The sequence below is a fragment of the Haliaeetus albicilla genome, chromosome 9 (genome assembly GCF_947461875.1).
Source record: "Haliaeetus albicilla chromosome 9, bHalAlb1.1, whole genome shotgun sequence".
NCBI lineage: Eukaryota > Metazoa > Chordata > Aves > Accipitriformes > Accipitridae > Haliaeetus > Haliaeetus albicilla.
Window position 1 is genome coordinate 9,384,930 of NC_091491.1, and position 15,232 is coordinate 9,400,161.

At 43.6% G+C, this 15,232-nt stretch overlaps 1 protein-coding gene across 2 annotated transcripts in view; it reads left to right on the top strand.

Moving 5' to 3' along the window:
- The first annotated feature begins 9,543 nt into the window (after window positions 1-9,543).
- The window catches only part of LOC104314634 (SPNS lysolipid transporter 2, sphingosine-1-phosphate), a 141,782-nt gene continuing 136,093 nt past the window's right edge, over window positions 9,544-15,232 (top strand). Inside the window, exon 1 of one of the 2 annotated variants that reach the window (XR_011326093.1) lies at window positions 9,544-9,984. Coding sequence is in view for 1 of the 2 variants with exons in the window: in XM_069791467.1 (XP_069647568.1) it covers window positions 9,690-9,984 (295 nt within the window). In the remaining variant the exon portion in view is untranslated. The remainder of the gene's footprint in view (window positions 9,985-15,232) is intronic. The other variant, XM_069791467.1, reaches the window with a different exon arrangement.

The following is a 15,232-nucleotide window of genomic DNA, read 5'->3' on the forward strand; positions in this document are numbered from 1 at the left end:
TTGGTAAAGTAGAACTGCTACAATTGCTGATGACTTGGTCCAGCTAATTATCCTCATTATTAATAAACATGCATCTTATTTGTTGTTTGTATCTATGTAACTTCACATTCTAGCTGGGCTAGGGCATTTTTTACAGTTTTGTCACACAGATGACTCTGTAACAACTGAATTAGTTTTCCTATGTATACGCACAAAAACCTGTGCAAATCAGCCCTTAGCCTAAAAATCTGAACCCATTTGTGCTTCTTGAATCTGTTGTTATAAAACATCATTCCCAGTCCCTTCATCTTTCTTGCAGCTGTTTCCTGAGTCCTCTTCTATTTATCAACAGCCTTCTTGAGTGGTAGTCAACAAAACCGTACTTGCTGTGTCAGAAGTCGATGTGACACCACAACTGAAAGGTGATATCACTTGCTTCCTACTCCAGGTTCTTGCGGTGTTCACAGCCCTTTTGCCTACAGCACTGCACTGGGAACTCAGGTTTAATTGACTTTTCACTGTCAGCCAGGTTGCCTTTTCAAAGTGACTGCTTTCCAGAGTAAAATTCTTTGTCCTGTAAGACATATGGTCTGTGTTCCTAGACATTAAAACGTATTATTCCAACCTGTCAAGCAACCAAGATCATTCCAGCAGTAATCTCTCCTGTCCTTATTTACTAAATGCTATAGCATTGGAATGTAGTTGTTGACTGCTTTCTTCCTTGTTGCTAACAATGTATTAAAACAAACAGAGCTAAAGTTCCTGAGGGACTCCTTCAGAAATATGCTTAGTAATACAGCCCCACTTATAATTACATTTTGTGACTTGTTATATAGCCAGGTTTAATTCATTTAATGTGTGATAGTAAGTCTGAACTGTTGTGGATCCCTAATCAGCATGTCACATAATACCAAGTTAAGTGTTGCGCAAAAGTCCATTACAGTGACATTGTTACCTTTCAGCAGGCAACCAAACTTTTGATCCCATTAAAACAAAAATCAAATTAATTTGGCAAGTTCTACCTTTTAAAAAACTTTTGTTCGTTGGTACTAATTATATGATCCCCCTGTTTCTCTATTAATTGAGTCCCATGTCAGCCCTTACATTACTTTGTTCGGGACTGATGCCAGGCTGGCAGGTCTATATTTATGTTTATAAAATATTGGCACAACACGAGGATCCCTCCAGGCTCCTGGAAGTTCTCTCTGTTAACAGTTATCAGCATGTCTCATGTCAGCAGACCAGAGAGCCCTCATCCTGCTCTTTTAACCATCTCTGAAGTTCTGACTTAAAAGTGTCTAGGTCTTAGTAGCTTCAGACTGCAGCATAGTCTGTTGTTGACAGCTCTACCCTTTTATCTAATGATGAGGTAGTATACTGTCAACACCACTCTTATGTTAAAATAGACTTGAAAATGAAAATATTGCTTACAGAATATTCTGTGTCTTTTTGCTTCATTATCAACTTGTTTTATTTCTAGATTCCAATTTATCAAAATTTGTCATTTTTATGGTAATAGTATGGTTTTTATAGCCTCTTTCTCAGTAAATGAGTGGCTTCCTAGATTGTTATAATTCTCTAACTTTTCTCTTGACTAATTGGACTCATGACTGTTTCAGCTTTGTGAAACAGTACCTCTCAAAACACCAAGCACTATACACCGGTCAGGTAATTACTCACTGGCTATATTCTGTTTGCATGGAAGAAAGATAATCCAAATGTAAGCATGCCTATGCGAATCACAACTAACATGTAGCTATGCGATCAGTTCCTCTTTGTGTTGAAAATGAAGCCTAATTTAAAACTTCTCTGATTAGGACACAAGATAGCTTGAACTAAGAAGTAGTAGTTGCTAATAATTTACAGAGTTGCGGTTAAGTTTGTAACTGGCAGGACATGTCCCTTTACTCTGCATCTATCTCACTGATTTTTTTCTCTCTTTTACTCTCCATCCCATAAAAGATAAGCTTAAGTTCAAATCTACCTACCCCCTACTCCATGCTACTTTAACTAGGCAGTGGATTGAGAACCTCTTTCTTCCTCTTTCCTTTTAAGACGTGAATGATCTCAGGATAATTTGGATGTTCTTCTTCAAATTGCTATTAAATTCCCTGATCTAGACTACATTCAAACTGTGATCCCTTCAAAGAATCTCACTAGTACCTGTGACCACCATTACCTTGGGTAGAAACCTAGCTCAGCTTTCTAATTTTGGAGTAGTGCTTTGGCTTTGAAGAATGACTTTGCCTTTTTTTTTCTTTTTAATGCTCATGGTATAGAATTTGCTGTGATATACAAAGAGCTCTTTGACTGATGTTCTTGGTCTCTTTACAAGCTGGACAGGGCAATCCACTAGTGAAGCAACCCCTGCATGTTCTGTTTTGTTTGATCAAGTGGACCAGTCACCAGTGTGGACTTCGGAGATTGGAACTGTTGAACTACTAAGAATAATAGCTGGTTCATTCCATCCTATATACCTAGTTGTCAAATCCTGTCCCGTCTAATTGTAGGCAATTGTTCAGTTCAAGAATGTAATTGCTGTTAGTCCAGAAGAGTACATCCCCAATATCCTATTGTTAATTAAATGGCTTCACTGTTAATGCTGAAAAAGCATGAAAATTACTAAGTGTGAAATAAAATAAAACCCTCTTCTGAAAGCACAGATTGGCCCTTCAGGTGCTGAGGCTATAGATGTTGTTTTAACTGCAAATGCTTCAGCCCACTTGAAAAGTACTATAAATTCAAGTGACCCTGATGATGTATTAACATAAAACACATGAGGTTATAAGACTGGGGTTGTAATTTTGGGGACAATGGCTGGGACAGTGGATGCTCAGCCCTAATTACAGCTGCTAGTTTTAAGCTGGAATTTTCAAAGTTGATCGAGGAAATTTGGTCTTGAAATAAGTTAAGACAACTTGACTGAGAAAACCATGCAGCTAGAGCTGTACCGTTTCAGCCTGTTCCACTTTGTGTGACCTCATCTTTTATCTGTCCTCATGTGGGCAAAAACAAACAGTGGAACCATTTCTGTTAATGTTGTTTTTGTAAGGATCCCCTTCTCATGGCTTGTGCCCTTTTGTAAGATGCCAGGAAGCTGTTTATAAATTGGTAACTGCTGGGTCTGTCCTTATTGTTTTGGTATTCCTCTGCTCCCACATGGACTTGGCAGTCCCTTTCTAAAATGCTGGGGTAGTGCAAGAATGCTATTTCTGTAACTATCCATTCCACACTGGATTCTTAAATGCTAGTTAATCAGGCCTCAAGAATTTAGCTGTTCTGAGAAGTGGGACGCTAATGGCAAATATGCATGTTATCATCTGCAGAATCTGACTCTTCTAGTGGGAGGAGGCAGTAGTTCAGGCTCAACATCCTTCATTCAAATGTGGAACAAAACTTGCCAAAAATGTGGCATACTAGTAATTGTACTCCCCACTGGGACCTGAGGTGAGACCACAAACTCCATTTATTTGGAGCATTGAGACTCCTCTGAGTACAATGGAGGTCAGTACTTTTGGAAATGGATCACTACATTCAACAGCCCTGAACATCAAGGGCCATTCACTAAGAAACTGCGAAGGGCAGTGGTGGAGGTTGCCTGTTGTACCAACTGCCTCTGGATACTGTGATTCTGAGCAGTCTGGTATGCCTGTAGATTTTTGGTTTGGGGTTTGCATGTGTTTTTTCTTGTTGGATGTGGGGAGGGTTAGGTGTTTTGGAGTTGTTTGGAGGGGTTTGGGGTTTGGGTTGGTTTGGGTTTTTTTCAGTTTTGGTTGGCATGAGATATATGCCAGGCAGGCTGGAATGCTATACAAATGTTGTAACTGAAAAATTCACAATCAAATATTCAGGCACTTATGTAGGATTGTAGAGGAGGGTGAGAGCAGCTGCTTGTATTGTTGCAAAAGCTAAATGTTTTCTAAATGTTTTCATAGAAATAGAGCTTCTTCTGATTCCAATTTATCATTTCAAGCATTACAGCACAAGGGTCAGAAAGGAACTGGGCCTTGGGATGCCAGCTTCTGTTTATAAGATTTTTCCTTTGATTCACTGCCTCTGCCTCCATCATGTTTCTGTTGAATTCAAGGAATTAAATACCACTATATTTCAACATTGAGACTAAGCCTAATTTGCCTTCTGAGAGATTTTAAAACTTCTGTGCATCTTGGGGCACTGTTCATATCTTCTCTCCTTAATGAAATTGTTCTGAAGGCGACATGGTCTGGCCTTGTTGCTCTGTGCAGATGGCACCCTCCACAGATGGCACCAGTGCCCAAAGCTCTCCTCAGTGAGACATGTCATATATGAGTGTGGAGGGAAAAGGATGATAACCAGGGGGTTATTCACATCACTGAGCATTGAACACACACCTTAAATAGCTAAATTAAGAGGCTGGTGTCTCTAGGTAGTTTAAGGTAGAGAGTCTGTTTGAGAGAGTGACTGCTGGAAAACATGGAGGTATATGCTTATGTGTATCCCCCTTCACTGCTTTGGAAGACCTGCTTGATGCTCAGCAGGTCTCCCTGGTACAGCATCTCACACAAGAAACCTCTGAGCTGGACGAGCTTGTAAATGCTGCTGCGTAATATCAATTGTTAGTAACAGGTTAATTCAGCTAAGAAGTTTCTGCAGAAAAAAGAAGCCAGGAGATACAGTGGGCATAATGGGGAATGTAGGTGTGTAACTGCAGGGTTGTTATTCTTGTTCTTGCAGAGCTGCAATCTGTTTGAAATCCAGGAATGGGTAGGGCTAGAGAGAGTTCTGTCATTCTCCTGTGTTTCACTCTTGCAGCCTTGATGACCACCTGACATTATCACCTTTCATAAAATTTGGTCAGGTTAAGGCATATATTTGGATAACCTAAAATCTGGGGTTTGTGATCCTGTCCTGTAGTTTGGTGTTCTGTGTAGCTTTATTTTTAAGTGGGAGACTGTGTGTGTCCCCCTGTGTTTGAGTCCTGATTTTGAACCAGATTAAGCAAAACATGGGAAAAGGACAAAAGTCATTTTGAGTCATAATTATTTACAGTCTAACATGTTAGACTACTGTAGGCAGTTACTACTCCTGATAATAGTGGTGGCTAGACTGGTGTACATTTTGGGAAAACGTTAATTCAGGGAGACTCCAGTCCTTTCACAGTTGTGTATTAGAGATTATTGTGACTTTTTGAAGTACAAAAAGTGATTTTTTTCCAAGATTTTTATTAACCGAAGAAGGAATCTGGATTCTAAGTAAGCTGGGCTAGAGGCGGAAAGGCATTTTCTTTTAATTTTCATTATTTCCAAAACAGCAATGTGATGTCCTCTTGATGGTCTAGTTCCTCAGGCTGTAGTAACTCCTTAGATTAGGTAAGGTCCAACCTGGTTATCAAGAGGGCTCAGGTCTTGGTTTTGCCTTCCACGGGTGGTCCAACCCACCATTCCCCTTTGCAAACAGTCCCCTCCTCCCTTTCCCTCACAGCAACAGCTGGCAAGGGGGAAGGAGGTGAGAGAGAAGGCAGTTGCTGGCACCTAGCTCCACAGGATCAACCATCGCCCCGTGGAAGAGAAGGTGGGAGGCTGGTCATGAACTTCCCATAGGCCAGGTCTAGCCCATGGGCCAGCTACTGGACTATGTCACTGTAGTTAATATTGGTGCACTGGCAAATGTGGTTTTGTTTCCTCAAAGACAAATTATAGCTGTTGTCAAACAGAAGTGCTTTTGCTCATACTGACCACCTCTAGAACTCTACATGGGGGAAAAAATCAATAAGTGCAGACTAGGATAAAATAAAATAAACATTTTTCAAGCTTTTAAGATACTAACAAAATAATGAAAGGAAGAAAATAATCCCTGAAGGGATAAGCTCTGTTGACTGCACTGGAAGAGAGCAGGACTACTAACAAGCGAGTTTGTTCTTTTCCTCATTGAACACTCAGCAAGATGTCTGCAAGTACCTTTCAGCAGAGCATGGTTAAGGACTTGTGCATGGTTTCACTTGGTCTCATCCAGACAGCACATCTGTGTTTGAGGCCATTGGGACAAGACAGTGATTGGGTATGGGCTGAGCTGCTTTTAGAGACATGCCCAAGGCTGCGTTACTTCTCTGCGGAAAGGCTGCTGATTCTCTTATCCCTAGCTAATATCTGTTAGCTGGAATCTACAGAAAACTGGCCAGAGCTCATTCTGGAGCAGAGATGACATGCATAATCAGGAAGAAGCAGAAGGATGAGCTAGCTAAGTTCAGACTTGCTTTTAGTTGTATCTACACACCTCTTGGTAGTGTTCCCAGTGTGAGGGAGCTTCCTAGCTTTTAGGCAGAACACATTCTCACCAGTTTCTAGAAAGATGCTGTCCATCTTTATCACCAGCACTGTGAGAACGCTACTGTTTTGCCATCACCATTTCAAGGTTAGGTTTGTGTAATGTGCTTTCCTAGGGACTATGCTCAGATCAATTTAGCAACTGAAGTGGGTGCAGAAAATGTTGTGTGCTTGGTAAGCAGAGTAAGAACTCCTGTCTTCAGGGCTGGGACTTTAACCCGTCTAGCCTCACTCTTATATCATCAGATTACAGCCAGTTCTCTCTGTGTGGAGTGCAATAGCTCCTGTTTGAGTTCAATAATGCACTTTCTAGAAAGGCAATCAACCTGGATCCAAGGACATAAAGGGATAGAGAACACACCCCTTCTTTAGCATTTTGTTCCAGAGGATAATCACTCTGTAACAAATGTGAACCAGATGATTCATTAGGATTTTTCTAACTCCAGCTCTCAACCATTGTTCTGGTTCTTGCTATGCCTTTTCCCACTTGATTAGAGCTCTTAGAACTGGCATTTTTCTTCCCATGATAGAACTTGAACACTGCAATCAAATTGCCTCTCAACAACCTGTAACAGCAAAACCCAGCAATGTCTCTAAACTAGAATCTACTCTGTTTCTCTTAAGAGGTAGTAACCAGTGATTTTAGCAGTTCAGTCATATGAATCATCCTGCCAGTAAAGCCAATTCCATCACATTTTTTCCAGTTCCCTCTGCTTTTCCTTTACATAAATCTCATGACATGGATGCACTGGCATCTGCTCTGTTTGTCTGTCAGTTTCCATGTACAGTTGAAGGTGTTAGGGTTGGCTCTAAGACCCTGCATGTCCATGTAACTAACTGCCTAATCGATGACTCTTTGTGCTATATCTGTAGATGTCTTTGAGCTGAAACTCCTCTCTGTGTCAGAAATAAAAGGATGCTCTTGCAAGCCCCTTCAGCTTGGTCCTGCATTGCTCCTTGTTCAATGGTCATCAGAAGCCTGCCCGAGCTCTGGAGCATATATGTTGACCTTTAATAGTAAGTTGGTATTTGGGCTGGTTTCTCTTTTCTTGGGGACTTGCTGGATTGAGGGGATTTGGAGAAGTCACTCCCCAGCCTTTTTAGGCAGTTATTTTAATGTGCAGTAAGCTGTGTTTATATGCTTGGTATTGGTTACAAATGAAAAGAAAGAAATGAAATTAAACTTCTATTTCTTAAGAAAACTCTGCTTTCTTAGTTGCTTTCAGGGGAACAATTTGATCCATAAGACTAAGGTCTTCAATTTTGCCTTACCTTTTTATCTCATTAGCATCTTCTGAACACTCTTTTCTGTGTGCAGAGCCCAGGGGTAGCCCAAGCCATGAAAAAAGAATGGAATAGACTTTGGAGCAGATCATCCACATTTGAGGGCTCCTGGAGACTTTGGCTGGTCTCTGTGGAACTCCTTGAACCTGTAGTTCAGCTGTCTTTAGTGCCTGATATGCCTAACTTAAAGAACACATGAGTTTTGCCTCCACTGCTGGGCAAGCTGTGTGGTCTTTGTGAAGCCATTTCACTCCTTTTTCTTTTCTTCGTTTCCTCCTCTTTCTTCCTCTCTCACTTCCTTCTCCTTTTTCCTCTCTTGCTTCCTCCTCTTTTTAAGTCTCTTGCTTCCTCCTCTTTCCCCCTCTTTTTCTTTTCAATTCTACCCTGGTTTTTTTCCCTTTTGGGCTATATAACATTCTGGGTGAGCACTGTCAAACGACCATATTAGGTACACCACTTGAATTCTGAAATTAGTGGGAATGTGAAGAAGCAGTTTTGTTAGTATAACCTTTGCCGTGCAGTCAGTCACATCTGAACTGCAGATGCTGCTATGGAGTAAAAAATGATTCCCTAGACTTCAACAAGTCAACCAGAACATTATCCTATGTTAATCCAGCTATGTTGTTTGTGTTATTGAAACTAGCTCTGGAACATCTGTGCAGACCTCTTCTCAACATAAAACTGTCATTTACCACCATTTGGGAGTGTCATGTGTCATCAGAAACGGTGCTCGCTCCTTTCCTCAACGGCGCGTTACTTAAACAGCACTGAATCGCACGCTGACTCCCGGGAAAGTGCCCTTTTCACCGGCAGCATCCTGGAGGTTCCTTTTGCAGTATCTCACCAGATTACTGGCATAGTCTGGCCCTGGTGTCATTGGTGCGACTCTGTGGAAAGGGTGTGACAAAGCCAGGTATGTTGAACACGAACACACACCACATTGTGCTGTAACTCTGGTTTCCTGGTTTCCTCCGAGGTAGGTGACGGGGGTTTTGTTTAAATGTGTATCCTGGAGACAAAGGCTTTAATCATGATACAGTTTCGTAGGTAAGATCAACAAACTGAGACAAATCTGAAATTGTAACCTACTGTTCCTGGGCAAGTGCATGTGAGCTCTCAAGCAGTTGTTTTATTTCTCTGTTTTTAGTTAGCTTTTGTAGTTTTACTACAGGTACGACAGGCTGGAGCCACTCTGATTGTGAACACTTTTATCTCTTTGAAGACTTGTCCTTTTGAAATGAAATTTCTCTTGGCCGTTCTTAGCTCAAAGGTGAAACTTTAGAGGGAGCGGGATGAAACTCTCTTCGGTGGGGGGAACTGTGGAGCAATTTGACTTCCTTTGAAGGTGCGTGTTGTTCCCGAAGCAACTTCTGTGCAGTAGGAGAATTGTCTGGGGCCGAGCGGGAAGCTGCGAGGTTGGCAGCACATTCCAGCGTGCCCTCGCCCTGCCTCGTACCATCGCCCTTTCCCTGGCAGCGCTCTTTTGGTGACCGTAGGCGGTTCTGGGGGTTGAAAGTGGGCAAGGAGGTTTTTTTGGTGACCGGATCTGAGGGCGGGCCCGTGTGGCCCATGTGGAGTTTACCGTTGGATACGAGCCAGTATCGCCTGAGTCCTCGTCTGCGTCTGGCAATTTTTTTTTTTGCCCAGCTAACCACGCAATTCTGCCTAACCGACGTGCCCTAAGCCCGCCGTCCCGCCCTGCAGAGTACTCACGCCACACACGGGGAACCGATGACTTCGTCCCGCCCCGCCGGCAACGCCGAGCAGGTAAGACCCGACCTCCCCCCGCCCCCGGGTGCCGGCCCTGAGGGGCGGCCTGAGGCGGCCTCACGAGACACCCCCCCCCCCTTGCTGCCCCGCCGGGGCTCGCGGGAGGGGAGGGGAAGGGAGGGGAGAGGCGCGCGCGGCTGCGCGCGGCCGCTGAGGCGGGACGGGGCGCGCGGGGGCGGGGGCGGAGCCTGCGCCGGGCCCCGCCCCGCCCGGGCAGCTGTCAGAGGCGGCGGCGGCGGCGGCCGGTCCCGCAGGCAGGCGGCTGGGGCGGCGGCGGCGGGATGCGGCGCTGAGCGCGCACCGGCGGTCACTCCGCGCGGGCTCCTGCGCGCCGCGGTTCGCCTCCCGCAGCCCATGATGTGCCTGGAAAGCGACGGCTCCTCCGGCAGCAGCCCGGGCTGCGGCGGGCGGCTGCGAGCCGGCGACGAGGAGGAGGAAGAGGACGGCGAGCGGGGCTGCTGCGGCCGGGGCGCCGAGGGCGAGGTGCAGACCCTGTCCGGCAGGATGAACCCGCCGGCGGCCGGCAAGCACCCCGAGCGCCCGGCCGCCCGCCACAAGGCGCCGAGCCTCGGCCGGGCCCGGGTGGCGGCCGCCGGCATCCTCAGCGTGGGCAACGTGCTCAACTACCTGGACCGGTACACGGTGGCAGGTGAGGGCACCGCTCGGCCTCCCTCCCGGGGAGGGGCGTCCCCCGCCGCCGAGGGGCCAGCCGCTGCCCCGGGCACGGTGCAGCCGCCTCCGTTCCCCCAGCGCCCGGTAGGGCCGTCCCGGGGGCTGGGGGGGGGTGGGCAGCGGGGCCGGGGGCTCCGGTTCGCCGCGGCGGGGCTGGAGTAAGTCGTGAGGGATGCGGCGTGGCCGGCCGCGGCTGGAGCCCATTGTGCGGACGCTCCGGTATTGTTCTCGAGTTAGCCCGAATTTTAGCGAAAATAAAAGGAGGTGTCCTTTGTTTGTCTCGGCTCGATGGCGGAGTAAATGTTCGGCGGGGGGGGGGGGTGTTCAGAAAGGACTGATGCCGGGTAGCGCTGGCAAACGCGGAGCTTACTTTATGTGATTTCGTGGGCTGACGGGAGAAGCGTTATTGATCTTATGGGCAGTATAAACGCTGTGGTGACAGGTGCAGCTGCTGTCGGATAAATACCGTCTGCTGGGCAACGGGGGAAATAGAGGAACGCGGTCACTTTTGTTCCCGAGGGTGAAAATCGCACCGAAGCAAATCACCTTCGCTTTGTTCCCGCTGAGTCCCTCCAGCCTGGAGAACCAGGCTGTCCTTCAGTCCTTTGCCAAGGAGGGTCCCTTCTCTGCAGAACTCACAAGTAGGTGACAACAGAGCTGCCTGATAGTTTCTGCTGGCTGGCGAGTGGTGGAGCGATACGCAGAAGGAGCAGCAAGGCAGCTGCATTGCACTTTGCAAAGCGTCTGTTTTCCTGAGGTAAACATTTTAAAATCACGCACTCCCCGACGGATGTGTTTTACCAGCTGTACTGTGTGAAGGGCACTGTGTGCCTCGGTGATTACTACTACTATGAAGCTCGGCTCTGAAACAAATGTGTGTTAGGATGTTTACTGTACAGTCCCTAGAGGGGACTCCTCATTTATTCTTGTCAGGCAATAACAGCAGGGAAGAAGATGATTACTGAACTTTTTCTAATTAGAAATGAAGTAGGCTTGTTGGTATTCAACTGTCTCATGTAATTAAAATATAATACATATTCTGTGTTTGGCAATACTGATAATTTTATCTTCAGAGCTTATAAGGGGGTTTGTGCATGTATAAATTTTGCTCTATGCATATACATATTTTAATCACTAGGACTCAGTGTGGTGTTAAACAAATCAGACATTTGCTTATACTGCATTAAAATAATACATGTTTGTAGGGCAGTAACAAGTGCAAGGGACATAAATCTAGTCACTGTTGTCAGAATAAATTGGCCAGGTTGGCTTTGTTTTGTCTGGGGTACGGAGATGGGAAGGATTAAAATGAAAATTTAGCTGACACTGTTGTGGCCTTTTTATTATTATTTTTAGACAGGGCTTGCGCCTTCAGGAAATGTAAAGGCCAGTATTAGGAAGTATTGAGTACTCGGTTGGTAGTCGGTGTGTTACAGGAGGAAGCTTGAAGATGCAAGGTTCATCTGTTATTGTTGAAGGAAATTGTAGTTTGCTCCCTCACCCTCAAATAGGAATCTCTCTACTGGAGTTTTACCACAAAGTGCCGTTTTCCTTTAATGTTTGGAAAGTTTCCTTTTCAGGAAGCCATCTCCCCCCTCATGCACGCTTTTTTTTTTTTTTTTAAAATCACTGTCTTGTTCACCTATTTGCTCTAGTACTTTAAGCAAGACCTTTGTCATCTGGTTTTTCTGCGTGCAAGAACAGAAGGCATGGGTTGCTCTGGCAAAAGAAGGGAGAAGCATCTTCACTTCTGGGAAGGCTGGAAAGTGCCTGATCAAACAGAGGATAAAAATGCCTGCTTACTGTGATGTAGTATTGCCAGTCCCAGTGCTATGGTTGCCAGTATTTCTAGGATAAGCTCTGGTTTTATGGTGCTCAGTAACTGCACTGTGGAACTTATCTGTTAGCATTCAGCTTGATATCAAAGGTTTAAGATCTCCAGACATGAGACTTTTCTTTGGGGACAGAATGAAATTTTGCATGACCTTTTTGTCTTCTGTCAATTGGTAATTATTTTTCAAACGGGTGTGTTATAAAGTGCTAATCCAAAACAAGGAATAATTCAAATCCAGTTTAATAGAAGAGTTGTGGTAATGAAAATGATGTGTTTTGAGCTCAAAACTGACTTTATAATAAAGCCTTGTCTAAAAGCAATCTTTGCTTTTATATTTTGTGTCTTAGTGCACACCACATGCTTATGTGATGTGCACTTGCATATGAATCAAGCTAGCACTTTGAATATTCAGCTCATGTCTCAAGACAGGTAATAATTAGTGAATACAACTCTTCAGACCTTCAAAGTACATTTCAAATATGAATTGTTGCAGCAACCTCATAAGGGAGTTTAACACTAGCCACGTTATGGCAGGGGAAGTAGCATCAGAAGTTATGATTTACCTAAGGCCAGTGAACTGTTGTGAGAACTGGAATTAATTTCTGGTTCTAGTTCTGTTTCAAAAAAAAGTGTTACAAGAGCAGCAGTACCAATGGAAACTGGTTTCTGAGGATTTGTGTCTCTAGGGTTATCCCTCCTGTGGGTTCTCTGACGTCAAATAAGAGTTGACCTTTGTCATTAACCTTTCTCTTCTTGTCTTAATAAGAGTCTCTCCTCCACCCAACCTTTTTTTTTTAAATGAAAGTGTTGGGAGCTTTGGGACTTCTTCCTGCTGTCAAATTTAGTCAAAAGCAGATCAGTGGACTCAAAAGTGATTAGTAGGCAGCTGACAGACAGACACAAGCAAACAGAGAATCCAGTTTAATGGGCATGATACTACAAGTGCATCTTCTATCTTACTTGAAAACTTGGTTGCAAACATTTTGGTCTTTCTGGTTACAAATGCAACTATAAAAAAGAGCAAGTATATATTTAGTGTGTGTATATATATATATAAGTGTATACAAGTATAAATTTAGTTTATATTTAGTCACTAGAAAAAAAGATCATATATGGAGTTCTTTGTTGCAAATGTAATTCCCAGGGTATCTTCCACTATTTTCTAACGTAACCACACAGAAGCTAGATAATATGCATCCAGTCAACACAAGGAGATCTTATGTAATGGAAAGAACTAGGCTGACATTTCCTGTAGCACGTCTTGCTCCTAAAAGTAAAAAGCAAATGCTTTTGCATTGCTAAAAAATAAACAGCAAATGTGATATTTCTTGGTGTTTACACTCTGGATACAAAGACAGTGTGTATAATGATTTGTTCATGGCTAATCTTTTTTCAGCTGCAACAAACAAGGAAGTAGCTGCCTGTTTCCCTAGTTTTGGTTTAATGACTTCCCAGTGTGGACTAAATGAGTTTAGGATGGGATGTGCCTTTTGCTATCTGGGATGTTCCATGACAGAGCTTCAGTGCAGTTTCTGAGATACAGGACACACAGAGCTTCACATCTGACACTAAATTGCAGCTCTTTTGGGAATACATGATGAAACTGGGCCTCCACTGAGGACTGGCCTGCTTCTTACAGCTTAAGAATAAGTTTCTTCCAATACTTTAAAAATAAAAAGCCTGTGCAGTAGTGGTAGATGTTTCAGTAATGTCCTTATGTTTACACAGAGTTGGAAATTTCCACTGTGCATGAGGAATGTTAAAATATAATGACATTTGGGAGAAGCTGTCCCAGACAAAAAGTGGGAGTGCCTCTGCTGTGGCTCTTCTAAAGAAAAGATTGAAAACTCTGTGCTGAACATTACTGACTTGAAGGGAAATGATCCTCTGCAATTTTCTTAATAGGTCTTTGATCATACTGAAAACAGTTGCCTGTGGAAAAAGCATTATTTCAAGAGCCGTGATATTTTGCTGCTATTAGGAAAGGAAAAGGGAAAACTAGCAGTAATGAAACCATCGTAGATTACCTGTGAAACGACAGCATTTCAGCCATCTGGTGATGCTGGGACATACCTTCTTCCTTAATGAAGTTTTGGGAAAAGTCATCTTACCTTCAGAAGGTTGGAATGTGGTTTCACAATTATGCTATGGATGACCTTTTACTATGCCTGCTGTTGACGATGAAAATAGTCTTGCTTCATTAGGGTGTCACCTCCACCTTCTAATTCAGACGCTACTTCCTGGCATTTCTGGAGTGCCTTTAATTTAAAGGTAATGATTTAATTAAGTTGGAGAACTACCCAGCAAAGTAAACGAGTCTTACTATCCCACTACAGAAGGGGAAACAGAGTTGTGGAGTGTCGGCGATTTGTCTGTGGTAACGTAGTTAGTGGCAGAGTTTTGGCTGGTATTAGTTCATCCTTGAGGTTCTCTATCCCTGTAACACAGTACGCCATAGGCTTTGGTCTGCTGTTTTTGTCCTGTAAATGTCTGTAACTTGCTAATAACCATATTTCTGTTAATTAGCCTCTCATTACAACATAGTTGCAAATCAAAAACCATTCTTTGAAGATACATACATGCAAATGATTATTGAAAGTTGAAAGTCAAGTTTAAAACTATGTAGTACAAGCTATAACTGAAGGGTTAGGAAAGGTTCAACACTAACTCTCAAGTATAAAGACATTCAAGAGGTTGTAAGCCAAAACTGCTTCTTTTTACTTGTGAGCTCAAATTTGTGATAGTATATATTTGTGATATATTACCTCATAGCATGTTTCATACTGAATGATCTTCATACAGTCTGAGATCCCATATATGTAATGGGATAAAGAGAGCCCCTTATCTCCATTGTAACAAGACTGTGCTCAGTGCTTATAGTTTCAGGGAGGAAACCATTAAGTGGCAGTGCAAGCTCTTCATTTTTCATCTCTTGTTGAGCTAATCTCAGCCTAGGACTCAGCTGTGGAAGGAGTGTAATGTTGGAAAATATTAGAAAAGAATATTGACAGAACCTACTTGAGCCAGCAGTGCCACTAGCTCACGCATGTTAGAATTTGCAAAAGGACAACAATGTTTTGCTTGGACAATAGGTACCTGTTACTGGCTCAAAATTCAAGAAGTACTGCGATGTGAGCAGAAGCTAGAAGGACTGAACCTCATGCACTTCAAAAGCAGGTGATAGAAAGCATTCTGCAGCACAACAAGGACTGTGTAGTAGCATCTAGTTCTCTAACATCGTGTTTTCCCTCTGTGATGGGCTTTATTGCCTAGTTGGCTGCTTCCTGTTTGCTGGTTCTTATGTGAGTTGGCAGGATTTGTTCCAGAGTATTTTACATTTCAAGTGAAGTCTTATTATGTTTAATCATAGTATTTTTCTTCCTTGTGGTGT